Genomic DNA, 17,715 nt, shown 5'->3' with positions numbered 1-17,715 from the left:
AGAATGCTTGATTGTAGTGTTTCAGTTACGTTCTATTAGCAAAATAATTGTGAGCTTGCGTACAGGCCAATCTAGCAATTGTCTCTGTACCAGAACTATGATTATTATGTATGACTTTAGTGAAATTTCCAGGACTGGGGCACGGCCTGCAAACTCCTGACTTGGCGGGAACTTCGCAAGGTAAGAAACAGAATAATAACGATCTTTGCCCTCTAAAATCATTAGAATTGTATCGATGAAACTTGCTTTGAAATTTCTGCATTTATATTGACATTCTCGCGTTGGAAGAATCAACCCGATTTATTCCTTTCACTCGATTCTTTTGATTTTACCGAAAGGGCGCTCTTTGCTAATCTATTATTTCCACGAGCAGTCGATACATCGCGGCTGCAAGACCGCGGTGTAGCGGTTCGGTCTAATAAAGTAACTAAGACTTGTGCAGTTATATCAAACTAACAAACCACAAATTACGAGAATGAAAATTTGATTGGTTGCGGTGAAAGAGCACTACTGTCTGCTTCAACGATTAAACTTCCTCTAATTGGCATGCGTTACAAAATCATTATCATCATTTTATAAGTTATCATCACGAATTGCTTGCATTCGCATTTCACAAAATCATATAACGTTACGCGCAAAAATTCTTATACCAAAAAGTCTACCAAATTCTTCAGGCGGTTCAATACGAGCAGAATGTGTCTGTTACGTAATCCAGTAATGTAAACCCTAATGGAACGAGGTACCATATTTTTCTCCATAGCTCGAACCACGTTTTCTAATACGGTCGTGTAATCTTTGCTTAGCCAAATTAAACACGCAGTATTTATATTTTCTCTCGCGCGAGTCGGCTCAATAATTTCTCTCTAATCAAATGTACTCGATACACGCATCATTGTGTGATTCGTGCCCTCTCTTTCTTTCTCCATGTGATAAAATTTTAGCGAGGAAGAGCAGAAGTGTTCTCGTGAAATTCCGTTGATCGATCGAAGCGTCGAATTAATTTTGATTTAATAATGACAGTCTTATATATATATATATATATATATAGAGCCACGGACCAGTCAATCGCTCTCTACCTGTTTTTAAATCATTGCAACCGAACGACCGTGGTCGTGTCAGACAATGTAACGAGACTTAATTGTAGAACGATCGGTGGGTCCCTGCACTGGCATAGCAGATACATTCACTCGATATTGAACCACCGGATTGATTCATAGTGTCACTCTAATTGGCGAGAAGAAAAAGACAAAGGAAGAATATCAGTTTGGCATCACTGTACAATATTTAAACGTTGCAATCGTTACACTTCGATAGCGTAATAAAATCTCTTTCGTATAAAATGTAAAAGCTCCCTTGATACAATCCATATAATGTAAATTGTTGCTCTGGATATTATAGCCGAGGCTCGTGATTCCGTTGACGCTAAAATTCTTCTAATTGTATAGATTTCTCTAGAGCGCGAATGGTTTATCATTTACGTTCCCGTTTGTACGCGTCGCGCGCGCTCCTATTGTCCAGCCGAAGATTACGTTTCAATACTTTTGTCCCATTAATTCGTAATAATAATAAGAGAAAGAAAGAAAGAAAAAGAAAATGAAAATATGCCATTGTCGCAACACTATCGAAATGACAGCGATATCATATCTTTCTACTCGTATTTACAAGCACGCATTTATTCGTATTTATACATATTTATTCAATTTGTCTTTTATGTACAAATACTTGCGTGTGTGTATTTTTATATGACATGTGTGTACAAGTTGTTTCATATGTACAGAAAGTTTTTCTAATGATGGAACATGGGCGTCATTAATTATACATGCAACGTGAGATATAGAACGGATTGATTGGGAATAAAGTCTAATGAACACTTATAAATCCTAAAGTGTGAAAGTACAACAATTATTATTTGATTATATTTTCCGAGGCATGGAATACCAAACTCGTTACTTTTGACTCGATTTAAATATTATTAGCATGACTATGTTCCGCGATTAGAAAGCACACTGTATATACTATACATGCAGATTGTAGGTGTTACATCACACAGATTTGAATTTGGGCCGTTCCTTTTTGAATATATATGAACTTTATTCGTCCATTGCTTTGATTATGAAATCGTAGAGCTTACTTATTTTTATTTTTCTCAAAGAGGATGTGATAGCCATTGCAAATTATCAATTTTTCTCTTCAACTTGCTGTGATTTTTACGAAAAATATTAGCTATGTATATGGAGAGAATCGTTGAGCAAATATTAGCCTATATGCGTTGTTTCTTTTTCATTTATTTCCATAGGGAAATTTTCTTTACAGTACATTAGGTACATGGCAGATAAATTAATAATTTTTTTTTTTAAAGACATTCCTTGCGATTAATTTAATATATCAAAAATACACGTTTTCACGATACCCTGTGTAGCGAGCGAAAAGACGAGATCTATCAAGGAGAAATAATATTTAAAGTTAGGAGATATCATTAAAGGTTAAAGAGGTGGTATACCTACACGCACGTTTGCGAGTCTTTAGGGAAGCTGTACGCGATTAGTCGAGGCTAGAACGGTTAATTGAAAATGCATGAGACGCAAACTGGCGAAAAAAAAAACCTTGACATTATTTAACATATGCGTTCCGCTTGTAATATTAAGTAAATTCAGGTGCGGCTTCAACTTTTCGATTAATATTTGAACGCCTGGCTTATACTAGGTTAGTACTGAAAAAAGTTATCAGGTTCCGTCGATAAGACCGCAGATGTTATCCGCGAAATTCAAGGTCCTTATATCTCGAACGAATGTGGCCAACTAAACATTGGCCTAAACTAAAAATACGCCGACCTTGGAACGCCACTCACGTTTCTACAGTGCACTGCAAATTATTAGGCACATTAACGTACGCGTCGACGCTCGTCTCAAAATTGTCCGGCTAGTCGATCCCGGAGAACTCTGCACGGCAAATATTCTTTCGGATCTTCCATTCGAATTTATTTGATTTCTCTACTACTTTTTTTTCATCTATACCTCCCCCCCCCCCTCCAGTTCCCTATATTCCATTTTTAAATCCGTCACGGTCGCGGAAAAATTAATTGTTACTCGAAATAATATCTCAGTGACAAATATGGCTAATTGCATCGCGCATTCGCATTAACGGGGGAATTACTGAAAATCCTGGGAATGCTCGTTGATATAACAGGTTGCTATTACAAATTTCTATCATTTTTTCAAAGAAAAAATGCAATATTTTTCGATTCGTCGAACATTCCAGTATCGAGTCTTTCGCTCGTTATTGGTATTTTCATTTCACTAGCGATAAACGCGAATGCTTGAATTTCTGGCTGGGACAGAATTAATCGAATCGTTACAGGCCGCGTGAGATGAATCTGCTTGGTCTGCATATCTTAATTATATAGTCATTTGGTAGAGCGAGATAAACAACTGTAACGGTGTCCCTTACAGCCACAGATCGTAAAAGATACTTAAACATAATAGAAGAGCTAGCGTAGACCTTGACATACCCGAGACTATTAGGCCAGGAAAATAGTCGTTTAACTTGATTCAACCTGGGAGATGCACGCTCGGTCATTTTCTTCAAATGTATATATATATATATATAGAAATGAAGGCATCCAAACGAACGATGAATTTTAATTTGCCATGGAAGAAATAGTTGCACTTACGGTACTTTATTCTGTGAGAACAGAGATTGGGAGGCACAGCAGGCATCATTGAAAGTATTAACTTGGAGATACACTCGAGACGTTATCTGACAGAAATAAATTCTTTTAACATTGGGTGTATCGTTCATCAATAAGTCATACGCGGTAGTTTTAATCGTCCTTAATACATAATTCCATTACGCAAAATACAATAGCGGGTTGTGAGAAAGAAAACAAAAGAAACGCTTAATATTATTTAAGTAAGGAACTTTATATTTTGTGGGATGGGAAATTTGTGAAAATGCAAAATGTAAAGAAAATTTCAATTTTTACATCACTGTTTGTAGGTAACTCCCGTTAAATAAAGAGACTCGTGATAATTTGACGTTTTTACTACGAAAAGCAAAAGAAATATATTTTCGAAAGGAAGAAACTTTGGCTAATATCGTGGGTTCATACGGATAGTCGAAATTGAAAGGAACAACAGGCAAAGCATAATTTAATCAATGATGCCGCCACTACTAAATTAATGTATATAGCAAATGCATAAATAGCCGAATGACAATATTATTGTTTAATCTATATATGCACATAATGCTGGAACGTGCATTCTGCTGGTTGTTTATGCAGCTTTCTACGTATCGTTCTACTTCTTTCTCGGCGATAAAAAAATGTTTAGCCGTTTCTATTTTTACATGCAAGTTAAGCCCGTCGTTGAATCGATTTACTAAGAAACACTGATAATTTAGCTTACGACTATGAAAGTTGGTTCTTTCTTCGGGACAAATATTATATTAAGCGTTTTGCCAATGAATTGTCCATATTAACCATTATCGCTTATATGAGGTTATAAGAATTTCCTTCCTTACTATTTCTCTCCGCAAATATTATTCCAAGAAATAACCCGCTATAAAAGCCAGCGCATAAAAATAGCGAACGTCGAGTTAGAGGCGAGTTCTTTATCCCCACGCTGTATCAGGAACCACGGCGAAGAGTTACCCGCCGTACTGAGCAGCGCTAGATCATTTTTTATTCTTCTCTTTCTCACTCCTCACTCGGCCGAATTCCTCGCGACCAAAGTGGTTGTGTTGCACTCGATCCACGGGGACGTCGTAAAATGCCCCGAGCGATTTAACCCACCAACTAAAATCCTCCTCACACGTACAAAACACTCTTCCATTCATTTAAGAAGCTTCCTATGTTATACTCGCCCTTGTTAAAATCGTCTCTCTCTCTCTCTCTCTCTCTCTCTCTCTCTCTCTGTTTAGTTAAACTATTCACACCCAGGATAATCAATTACAATCAGTAGCACATAAATAAAGAAAGAATCAAGTGCGAAGTTAACTTAATACACATTTTACGTGTTTTGGCACGTAAAACTTGAATCATTTCTCTCTCGCAAAGAATGTGTTCGCGAAAAGATAGTAGAGAAATTTCGTATACAATATATAATTTTCAAACGGACGTTACACATATACGCGCGATATGAGTAAAGTCAGCGGAATGACGAAAAGAAAAGAGAGGAATTTGCTGATAATAGATTTTGTGCTATTGAGGAATGCTATACATATATATAAGATAGAATAAATAATAGCAAGGAGAATCTTTTTATTCCGAAAGAAAGATAGGAGAATGGGTCGTTGCGATATGACAGGATGTTTTATTACATGCTGCCAGCTCATTCGCTGCTGCTGAGAGATTTCTTTCGTGCAAACACTACACTTTTATGTATTTTAATTATACGCAATCTCGCGCGCGGAGCAAGCCGATCTTACCGAAACCAAAAAAACTTATCAAAAGCGAGTTAAGAAGAAAATAGTTTTGGACAATTTTCGACTGATATATATATACATATATATATGTATAATACGTGCATTTTATAAGCAGTCGAGAAAGATGTCACGCGTTGCATAAGAGTGCGAGGTTGAATCTTGAATCAGCTGTTGATGGTGTTTGGACGCAGAGAAGCGATGCTGCCATCTATCGGACGTGCGTTTGACAACAAAAAATTCCTACGAAACGACTGCTCTCGCTGCTGAGAAAAACACCGAGTTGGGTTTTTGCTTTGCTCGCGCAGGGGCCTCTGTTAGCTCTGTGTTTGCTTTGCTCTCTCCTATATACACTCGTCTAGCTCGATTCTTATTCGACGACGACTCGGTTAACATGATCGCATTAGTTAATTCAGCGCTCTCAAGGTCGAGCCAAAGTTTGCTGCCAGCCGAAACCGATGGAATTTTTTATCTCTAGTGCGTACTTATCGGGGGCGTCCAGGTCTAGCTATGCTTGTTTTCGCCTGTGCTATTATCGATGATGAACTTGAAGTGACCTCGAAAACTGCGCAACAGTAGCGAGCCAGAGAGAGACGACTATACTTTTTTCGTATATCGACAAATATCTCTTGATTTGCTCCTCGAATGTTCTGCAATATCCAAATTATACCTATACGCGTATATACATAATTGTGTGGTATATATATATTGCTCTTAGATTAGACCTCGTGGATTAAAAAAACACACACTCTAACGAGATTAAGATTCATAATCTCAATCGAGTTTGTAGTACATGTGTGTGGAGTTTGATTCAACACTCGTTTGCAATTATTTCTTGACAATGTCTTTCCATAAAAACGTAAAATTCGAAATCTTTAGAGCTGGAGGCTTAATTTAATTCTCTTTCACTGAATAGACTGATAGATTGCGTTTGACGTAAGGAAAGAACTAGAAGAAAAATACGTTCGCACAGAAAACCGATAGAAATTCGTCGTTTAGAAATTACGCAACTAACCAAAATCCGAAACGTTGGATCGTCTTCAAGGTCAAACTGTTTACTGTCTCCAGTGTATGTTTCCTTTCTGAATGATTCATGGTTGTTGAGAAAGGTAATGGAATCGTTTAGTACGATTAAAAATTAGATTTAGCTACACAAACCTCTTTTTCCTCGAAGTATAAACATAACAAAGCATATATGAGTCGCCAAATGATAACTTATCAACCGGCTTAAGGTGTCTCGAAGATAAACGAATTAGCTAATGAAAAACCTTATACGATCTTCAAATTTCTCAGTTAATATTATAACCTAACCGCACTCTAGATCCAACGTACACCCATCTTTATCCTCTCAACAAGCATAAAAACATTCGATTCTCTCTCGAGTTTTCAAAGATAACCCACCGTGGCCATGTAGTAATTAAAATCGTCTAATGCACGGACAAAACTTTGCATTGCGTCCACGAGGAACGAATCAGCTCCATCGTCAAAATTTGCCGAGAGAGAGAGAGAGAGAGAGAGAGGAAGAGCCGAAGAAAAGACACACTCGTGCAATTTTAAGGGACGACAAAAAAGTGTTGCGTTACTCGATAAACACGAACCAAAAGTACATACACATACATGCTCGTAACGATATACACCAAAGAGCAGTTTTTGAAGGGATTGTTGGAATTGGGCTTGAGAAAAGGAAGAAGGATCCTCCGCGGTGAGTCGGTAAGTTTCGCGTAACCAATCCGAGAGGCAGTTTGATTTTTCTCAGTTGGCTCGTCTCGCTGGAGCGCCGTGGCGCTGTGCCGGTCTATCGATCGTCCGTAGTACCTCTCTCCGCGCTTAGAGTCAACATCAGTCATAATACAGAGCCGCGGCACACGGGGGTTATTAAGAATAATACGCATCCTAGGTATATATCCCCCTTCTACGTGAAGGGGTCCGCCTGTCGTGGGGGAGTTGCGTTGCTAGGGAAACCAGCCGGGCAAAACCCTGCAAAGAAGCATCGTTGAGTCTTTCCTGCTCCTGCTCTGCTCCTGTTCCTGCAGCCTACTCTCTGCCTGGTCGCGTACATACTCTGCCTGTCTTGTGCCTGCCTTGCCTGACTGCCTGCTTATAGCTCTATATATACTATATTGACATTCCATCTATGCGAACGTTATACCGCCTTTTATGACTCGCTACTACAACTACACCCCCACCTTCTCTCTCTCTCTCTCTCTCTCTTTCCTTTACATACAGTCTTATCCCATCTCTTCCTTCCTCCCCCCTCCCCACTCCTCCTCCTCCTCCTCCTATTTCTGCCACTTTCCCGTCTCGCGTCTTTTCCTACCCTTACACCACACACTACGATGCCTTCTGTTCTCTCCCAACGATTTTCTCATTTCGACCCTTTACCTCCCTCTCAACCGATGTCTTGAAAGCTTCGTGGCCGTGTATCTGTAAGCTCTTCATCTTCAGACTCCCCCGACCTCACCCCCCTTCGCCAACCTACTCTTATCCTATCCTCGCGAATTTCTCTACCCAAATTAATTTTCTATCTCGAAACTAGTCTGTATGGACTTGCGACACGAACCTTCCTATCTTATTTGAAACCCTTTCTTTCTCTCTCTCTCTCTCTCCCTCTCTTTCAGTTAGATATATATATATATATATATTAATTTTCTTTTCGCTGCTACAAAATTACAACTTGCGCCGTGGTTCTTCTGTTTTTCTTTCCGCTCTTCTTAGTTTTCAATCCATTAGCGTGGTACGTAGAGACTCGATCGCTGAGTTTATATAGTTTCTCATTATTGATTTGTACTTTAGGGTGGAGTACGTGTGTGCGTGTGTGTGTGTGTGAGAGAGAGAGAAGATAGCTGGATGATTGGTTAGCGAAAGGTGCAAAAGACTTTTGGCCTCCCTTGCGGTGCATACAAGTTTTATTACGTAAATACCGGTTGGACTGAGCCCCCTCCTCTTTGGTTGCAGACCGGGAGGTCGCCGAGGAGGACGGGGGTTGGCAGTCCGCAAGCAACGGCGAGAATCACCGGCAAACCAGACAAACGGCAGAAAGTACCGGTTCTGCTAACTCGATAATCGTGCAGGAGCATCGTCAGGAGTTGCCGATAATCGATCTCTTAGACGACATTAGTGATCAGATGCAGATCGTTTTCAAGTCGGAGCCATTGTCTCCGAAGATCGAATTAGAATCTTGCCTCCTCCCCGACCAGGTTGACTCCAATACCGATAACAATAATCATCAAGATTACACTCACCTTTATCATCATCATCATCACCATCGCCAAAGGACGCAAGAGCAGAATAACGAGGAGAAAAATAGCCAGAGCGAAGGCAGCCTCTCATTGGCCGATTTGCGGTGGATCACGCACCCCGACTCGTCTCAACGCTCCTCTCAGAGGCTTCGCAATATTCCCGCACGCAAATCGGACCAAGAACTTAAGCTCGCTAATCGATCTGCCAGCGGAACTTATTGCAGCTTCTGCCAGAAGACTTTCTCCCGAGCTTGGTCGCTACAGAGACATTTGGCAGACACGCACTTTTATGTGCCACAATCTTTGTCCTGCGATCAATGCGGGAGGAGCTACAAATCACGCAACAGTCTTGTTAGCCACAAGAGCCAGTATCACGCACGGAAAGAACGCAAGGATACCGAGGGTCAATGCGAGCTTACCTATTAACGATAAATCAACCATCCAACGATTCAATCTATAATTACCACCCTAATTATTATACTTAATTTCATCAGAAAACTCAACCATTCATTCTGGATTCTCCATTATTCGAGAGGATCCCGTTAATAAGGCACGCGCGCCTGTAGTTTACTCTTCGATTTATCTCTATTCACGGTGATTCGTAAAATCGTCGCTTAATTGCTGCTCGAATCTTAATATCCTTCACACAGATTACTTTTTCCCCTTTTAGAATTATTGTACTTGCTCTTGTTACGTGTGAATCGTTACAAGTTGTAATTTTAGTCTTCCATTACCAAAAACAAGTAAGAAAGTGGAAATAGCTCGGTTGGATGAATAAACTTGTCTAATGTATATTAGGAAAGGAGAAAGTACCACAGTTTAAACGGTATAAAGTAGAATTTATTTTACAAACTAGTCATCTTACCAACAGATCAAGTAGAGTGTTAGACATTTTTGAACAAAGCATTTTAATATAAGTGGATATGTAAGAGATGCTTCATTACTCTGTTAATTGTAACGCAAAGGACCTGTCGTCCGAGAGTTTGGCACAAGAGAGAGAGAGAGAGAGAGAGAGAGAGAGTAGACCCGTTTGTTTACTGGTAAACAGTAAAGTCGCGTTCTTGTTAATCGACCCGTGCATCTCTCGGTCTTTGTATACCACGCGAGGTCCCGAAAGCAGCTGCTGGCTTGGCCTAAAATGGTTTGGTCCGTTGCAATGATAAGAGCGTAGCACTCCATTATCCGCGTCGGTTAGAGTGTTAGTATTTTAGACGGCTGCTGGCGCCATCTGCGGCGTTGCGCGAGCATTTCGAACCGTTGATAATATCCGTTCAGCACGGGTCGATCGATTGTCGCTGGGCAATATTATTTTTATTATCGCCACGCCTCGCCATATACTTTCCTCTCGAAACCTAAAACTCCATTTCTTACACCTATATGTATATATATATGAAATATTTGATATACCTCGTTTACAAAGCTGCATTGTATCGAAGCATATGCGTCTTTAGGCACGTTGGCTCCTGTAAATAACTTGTTTGTATAGTTTCGTCGTATTGATTCGTTTGACGTAAATTCCGTTACCAAACAATTCGATTCAGCTGGCAATTGTTAGATATGAAAAGAGCTTAAACAAAGCCGATTGTTCAACGCCATACCAAAGACAAATTAGTAGAGCCCTGTCTCCCAAACGCGTCTAATGCAAAAATCAATTGGCACAATTTCGTTGGTATTTTAGAAAGAAAGAAAAAAAAACTCATCTGTCTCGTCCGTTCATCTCCGTCCTTTTTCCACTTAAGTTTCGCTCTCCAACCTGCGAAGATTGACCCTTTTTGTTCTCCACTCTATATCTCCCGATGAAAGATATACATACCTGTACTTGATATACGAAGAATAACTAGAGGCCGGAATTGATCGATGCTATTTACCAAAAAGTTCATGCGAACAAACATAGCGCCAATGTAACGTCGCTGTTGTTGTTAATCAACGATAGGAAATAAATTACTATATGGTATAAAGAATAATTGGTATCATTAATTATTACCATTTGTCGTAGTCGTAACCTGTGGGCTGTTTTTAAGGGTTGGAATGTCTGGATATTTGTCCTTCTCTCTGATTTATGTTTTTTTTTTTTCATTTTTTTACTAAGAACCAAACAATGAAAGTGTTCTTGCTAAGAACGAACTTTCAAATCGACATGAATTATTATATATTATCGACAATTATTTGCTTCATCACATCAATTCATCTAAAATAGTAATCACACCTGTAAATATATACCTATACACGTGTACCTACAAGACTACTCTGTTCTATCTCGCTGTAAATAATACGCATCGACACATGGAAACATCTCTGGTGCTCGGAACAAAAAACTAACGTCATCGCTCACGATCGTTCGCTGGAATCTTGGAACTGCTTGCACATTACTACTGTTAAGCATTAAAGAACTCGAAAAGTTTCTTAAGGCGTTTCACTGTCCTTCAGACTTTCAAAGAGCCTTTTAATCAAAGAACAATCTCTATTGTCATCACAGCAAATCACTTCTACCTTATACTTTTAAGTACATCCTTTCTTTTCTTTTACAATCAGCAATAACGTAACGAACATACGGCGTATCTATAATTCAATCATCAAAGATTTAATTTCAATGTATTCGTGAGAAAAATGACCCGTTTCAATTGTACATCACTTGTATATTTCCGTAATTTTCGTTAACATACGTGTACTCTTTGTTTGTTTTTATTTTTGTCTCGATTACAACTCGCCAAGTATAGAATTGTAATTAGAAAAATTGTAATTTAATAAATTTTCGTTTAACCATGATCAATTTATGATGTGTTATTAGCGTTATTAGTTGCTTAACTCTTTATTTCATAGAATTCACGTTGATTGCTTTACAATATAGAAGAGTTTTAGATGATGACAATAGCGGATCTGCTCGGAGGCATTTTCTCTGGTTTGAGAGGAAGTGTCGGAGAATGAATGGTGAGAGAAAGGAAGAAAACGGGGGCTTGCAATGGAGATGCTATGGTAGCACCTGCAGGCATAACGGACGTGTTTAAAAAAATACAATAGAAAATAAAAAATAACGAAAAGACAGTTTGGGCACGGCTTGGTCTCTCGGGTGACGGTGGTTGGTGAAACGCGCGTCCTTGGTACGCGAATAGGACTCTCACGATCAGTAAGATTCTGTTTCGGTGCGGGAGGACGCGGGGTACCGCAAAAGCAAGTAAAAATGAAGCAATATACATAAATAAAAAACAAAAAAAAAACGAAAAAAAAACCATTAATAGAGACGCGATGGTGTTGTGAATGAAATGACGATCGCGAGATATGCGAGATGATGACGGAGGGCGAATAATTATGTCCCGTCAGAGGCTCGCAACGTCATTGCGACGTAGTGAGCACAAAACCAAAGTAACCCTGTATCTGGTTCTGCCGCCAGGTCTGTTGGCCGGCAGCGGCGCGTCCGATGAGTTTCGATGCGAGCCTTGCAACAAAAACCTGACCTCCCTAACGCGGTTGAAGCGGCATATGCAGAACGTGCACACCAGGCCCAGCAAGGAACCAATCTGTAACATCTGCAAGCGGGTTTACTCCAGCCTGAACAGTCTACGGAACCATAAGAGCATCTACCATCGCCAGCACAGCAAGAATGAACAGCAACGCAAGGAGGAAGAACAGATGCGCGAACGTGAAAGAGAGCAAAGAGAACAGTATGAAAGAACTTACTCTCAGCACCAGCAACATCCTCAACTTGGATGAACATGCTGATTCCTACAAGAATCGAACATGTCGTTCTTCGAACTTTCCTCTTCTTTTCATTCTTCTTCTTCTTCCAATGTTACTTTCACTGCAATTACCTACCATTCCTATATCTTTTATCTCATATTACAATTTTCCTTCCCTCTCCTTCTCCTCATCTTCTTCAACTTTTTCCTTTTTTTCTTCTACCACTATCGCTCTTCTTTGATATGCTGTGAACTTTCACGATTAAAGGGATATAGAATTGTTGATATTACGAGTAGGATCTTCGTTGACTTTGAAGAACCGAATTAACGGAAGTTTATTGTTGACCAATACTCTGTCCGTCTCTTTTGTGTTCTCGCTTTTGGCAGAATAGGTTTATTCCAAGTGAGCTACGTTTTATATCAAGTGATTTCACATAGAGACACGAAATATTATTTAAGACGTTGTTTATTAATTTGATGGTTTTATCGAGTCGAGAAGGGAAATTCAATTTGCATTTGACACTGTGATCTTACAATCCCGATGTGTCGGGACATACACTCGGTGCGTTATACGGTGCAACAAGATTCACCTCAGTTGACTCCAAGAAGCGTCCTTTGAGATTTTTTACTTTCCATGTACGATCGAATTAATTATGTGATAGTAAATCATATCGTTAACTGCAAGGAATTTTATTCTCAATCGGTACGATAAAACGCCAGAGATTAGAGTATCCTGATCCTGTTGAAAGTTCAATTTTGTTAAATCTAGGATTAAAGATTGTAAATAATTTTTATTTAGAAAGGTTCCTTCTTTTAGCATAGGGAAGTTATTTTTGTATGAATTATATTCTAGGAACTCGAGTCTTGGATATATGATTCGATTAAGATTATACTCTGCAAAGGTGTTACGAGGAAGCTGCAGTACAAATAAACAGAAATATTTAATCTATTTAGAGACGTAACAATAGTAGACCGCTACATTTGTATAGTAGAGACAATCTAGGAAACATAGATTACCTCCTTTTAGTAAATTTTACGTAGGGAAACTGTGCAATCTCAATATTTCTACATTATCAAATATAGGGTTGTAGTAAAGCATTTTCTCCCATTGCTTTATATATCTATAAATATATATATATATATATATATATATATAAACACTTAATTGAAATTTATCATTGTTATAAGTAACAAGAAATGACAAGTAGAAAAGAATTTTATTATACCTTTAGGGAAATACTGCGAGATTGAGAAGCGCTGAATTCATAGTACTTAGCCGACATGGATTAATTAGATAATGACCTATAAATTAAAGAAAAATTTACTTTTAATAAAAATTTCGATTATCTAATTTAATTTAATCTGTAACTTAATTCAATTTGATTCAATATTCAGTTGATCTATAGGTTTACAAGTAAGACGTATGAAAATATTATTACGAAACAAATGAAATACCAGAAAAACCCTCAACTCTATTGTTATACAGTATAAATACATGAAACAGTTGATCGAGTTTACGACACGTACTGCGTACATGCTCGTTCTCTTGTGTAAATAGAAGTTTTATACCTGAGTTTATTAGCTGAAAATAAGATTTGATCGCAAGTTGTCGTTTATCCCTTGTGCGATTACTCGAATAACGCATGTCCACTGTAACCATGCACGTTGTTTTTATATTATTTACATAAATGCTATTATAATTTTGCTCTTAGTGCTAAAATTAATCTTTAATTATTACAATTTTATTATCATTATTATTTATGAATAAATGTTTTTTGTACGCTGAAAGAGAGAGGACCTTGTTCTTTTTGCAGCTTGGGAGAGGGGAGATGCGTGCAGGGTAAAGTTGAATAAAACGACGAGTACGTGTGTGGCGCTAGCGTTGACCTTACGAATGACACGCGACCTTGATCTCGCGCACAGCTGCCCTCTTTGTACTTATCACAGTAGCGTCGCAACTCGTTTTATTCTGCAAGCATTTTCTCTCGACCTAGATACACGCATACCCAGTAACACACCAGCGCTCCTGCAATGCACCCGCAAAGGTGCTGCTCATCCCTAACAACAACAACAACAACAACAACCACACAATGAGCACGCATCTTTTTTCCACGTCACACTCTCGTCCACACAAGGAGAGGCATTTGTGAATGGTACGTTGGAACAGAAGATTGCACATTCATGCGTACAGTAAATTACGCTATAAACGCTATCCTTAACTAATTTCTTCATCTTTTAAATAACTATTCTCTCCGCATTCTCGATCAATGGCCTCTAACGATTCACCAAGGCTAAATCGTTTTTCATTATATAATACGGTAATAATTATTAAGGATATAGTTTATAACGATTTGTGTACAGTAACCGACATAAATGGTATCAGCTGTGCGAGTAAAGAGCGATTGCTCGTTTCGTGTGCTATATCTGGCTGCGTGTGAAGCTGATTCTTTAATGAAGAGAAAAAAACACTCTGTGAAATTGCAGATACCATTTACAGCGGTATATGTGTACCAACGCACCATCACCGATGTCTTCTCTACCTATCGAGTTCGAGTTACCAAGAGCAACGCGTTTTTCCAACGATTCTCCATCGGATAATTATTATATCGCTATATTATGATATACTCTAATTAAAATGTATATGTTCTTGCACATATATGCACAGCAAAACTTGGTAAAAGCGATACTTGCCAGATCGGTCATCGACTTTGCTTTCTTTTCCTTTCTTTGCCTTCGTATTTGCGGTACTGTCTCCCTACAAACCTGTTCCAGTACACCTTCGCTGCATTCCAGTGCAAGAGCTGCCTCGCGTTGTTTTTCAGAGAAAAAATATTTAGCATTAACGATTATTATGCCGCGACCTTCCAAGACATTTACGTATATCGTAGCTTCGATTTATCATCTAGTCTAACGTTATTGCAAACAAAACTCTTACTCGCGAAATAAAGGATAATCTCGAAACGAAGAAATAATCGATATAACGGAATGTAATACAAATAAATGATAAAGATTAAAAGACAAAATTAAATCGTTCAGCTCTTGCAGTGTAATTCATCGAAGGTGTGACGCAGTTGGTCTAGCGGCTCGGCACTCGAGTGCCAAAATGAAGAGAAAAAGAAAGAAGAATAGTGTACACAAAAATAGTCGTTCGCCTTGAGAAGGCGGGCTCTGTAATCCTTTCTGGTACGACTATCAGCTATCGTCGTGCTACCATGATCAATGACAAACCAGAGCCCCGAGCCACCTTTGTACGATCAGAAACGGAAGCAAGTTTCGGGCGACAATTCGGCTAGGCTCGTTGGGGGTCTGAGCCAAGATCTGGTAGCTTGAATTTATTCTCCCAGCAGCTTTTTACCAAAGTCAGTATCGGCCTATAATGGCATTCGTGTCGAGTGACTGGAATTTGACGTGGTTCATTCGACACGAGAGTCATTCTCTAGGTTTGAACGTGGTCTGGTAAGAGCCTTTGGTTGGAATAAGACTGTTACGAAAGAATGAAATCAATGGTGAAGGGCCACCAGATCTTGGTTGAAAAAATGGCGAAGAGTGCTGGGGGATGTGTCCCTTGACGCTTGAGATACCAGCCAACCCCCCCCCCCCCCCCCCAGCCCTGACTAAGACCCTTTTGCTATCCGACTACTATCTGTTAACCTTGTTATCACCCTAGTATCAAGTAGCCTGTAGACCTCTCCCCAGTCTCCACTTTACCAGTACATCATAATCACCAATACCTACACACCAAATGCCTGAATCCCCTGATCAACCCCCTTTTCCCCCTGCGCATAGAAAAAAAAAATACCAGCAGCGTATACTAATCTTGTCCAACGATATTAATGGCAGTCGTATCTTTGTTCTTGTTTGTTCCCGGTCCCGCTCGCTCGGCTATACATTCGGCTCTGGTTCGTCATTGTTCTGTGTGTACCTACCCGCTACCTTCACGAACACGGATTTGCGCTGGGGGTCCATCTGCATATGGCTCTCCGTGTGTCTCCTCCTACGCCACAAATATTGGTTCGTAACGGAATATCTTTTCTTTTTACTTGGGTGTCGATGTTTTTATACGGACAATGGTGCTTGGTCTCTTAATATCATTTCTTTTTTTACTACTTTTTTTTCTCATTTTCACTCTCTTTCATTTATCTTCGCTATGTTTTTTCTCTTCTTTTTTCTTTACGCTTACTTAAACTAACTCTCTATGTAATTTCTTTCTTTATCACTGTTAAAAAATTGACACTCTCTTTTCTTCTCTTTATTTTCTCTACTCATCTATCACTCGCTTATAAAATACATTATCACTCTTTTCGAATCAACTAAACTCTATTTGGCTTGAACCAAACACTTGTCAAAATTACATGTCAATCTTTCTCTTAAACTCACTCTATCACCCTGTGTACGCTACTCGCATATTTAATCTTACTTTCGCTCTCTCGCCATGTCATTATGTTGCTATCGTAAAATTGCTTGCATGATGAAAACTCATACGTTTCGATACCTACACGAACGTGGCTGATTTTGTGACGCGTTGTTCGGTTCGAATCAACGCAAAATGAATACAAAAATAAATAAATAAAAACACGCACACATACACGGAACAATTGTACAGGTCCACCTTCGGCAATTTTAGCGATGCACTTGTCGCATCCGTTGCAGAGTAGTCTTTTGCCACGCGGAGTGTGCTATTCCTGCGACGTATGCGGCAAGACTCTGTCGACAAAGCTGACGCTGAAACGGCACAAAGAGCAACAGCACTTTCAACCGTTGAATCGAGCGGTTTGTGCCGTCTGTCACAAAGTGTTCAGGACTCTGAATAGCCTGAATAATCATAAGAGCATCTATCACCGTAGGCAGAAATAGAGCCGGCGGACGATGTCCCGTTAGCAGCGCGCTTGCCAAAGGACACTGTGAACCGAGCTTAAGGGAGCGAACGGATTATTGGTTGAAAAGAGAGATGTTGAACGATGGGGGTCCGTGGAAGGAGCGAAGAGGGGGGGGGGAGAAGGGAGGCAGAGAGGCAGTCGAATCAGAGCGTTGCTTTCTTGCGGACAGCGCGCACTCCGCTCTCTCTCGCCACTCGAGAATGTGCGAGAGAAATTTTTGCTTGCCCTCGGCTGGCAACTTTGGTTCCGTTAACTTCCCGGTGACTCTAGAGCCAATCCCGTTATAGCCTGGCTTACAACACCGGATTTCAGCGCTCCTTGTTCACCACCACCACTGCTGCACAACCGACACATATAAATGTGCTCTCCCCCTTCAACCCTAACGCGCGCCTCTTGTTATTCAAACTTTTCAATTAATTGCGTTTCTAATCTCGAAATAACGACGGCACCAAATTATCTATGCATATATACGTATAGTGTATGTATGTATATGTAATATAGGGTTCG

At 39.6% G+C, this 17,715-nt stretch overlaps 1 protein-coding gene across 10 annotated transcripts in view; it reads left to right on the top strand.

Moving 5' to 3' along the window:
- The window catches only part of br (broad-complex core protein), a 61,637-nt gene that overhangs the window by 20,665 nt on the left and 23,257 nt on the right, over positions 1-17,715 (top strand). For 4 of the 10 annotated variants that reach the window (XM_066731039.1, XM_066731040.1, XM_066731041.1 and 1 more), the window contains exons 5-6: positions 121-180; positions 8,374-10,839. In XM_066731039.1, coding sequence (XP_066587136.1) covers positions 121-180; positions 8,374-9,083 — 770 coding nt within the window. In that variant the 3' untranslated portion in view covers positions 9,084-10,839. Of the gene's footprint in view, positions 1-120; positions 181-8,373; positions 10,840-12,045; positions 14,107-16,934; positions 17,273-17,715 lie in introns of those variants that run through there. The other 6 variants (XM_066731044.1, XM_066731047.1, XM_066731048.1 and 3 more) reach the window with 5 other exon arrangements.

Source organism: Prorops nasuta, unplaced genomic scaffold, assembly GCF_024137725.1.
Source record: "Prorops nasuta isolate Cenicafe-Biocafe unplaced genomic scaffold, Cenicafe_Pnas_1.2 PNAS00008, whole genome shotgun sequence".
Classification (NCBI taxonomy): domain Eukaryota; kingdom Metazoa; phylum Arthropoda; class Insecta; order Hymenoptera; family Bethylidae; genus Prorops; species Prorops nasuta.
The sequence above is the reverse complement of the archived record's forward strand: the minus strand, read 5'-3'. Positions and strand labels throughout refer to the sequence as shown.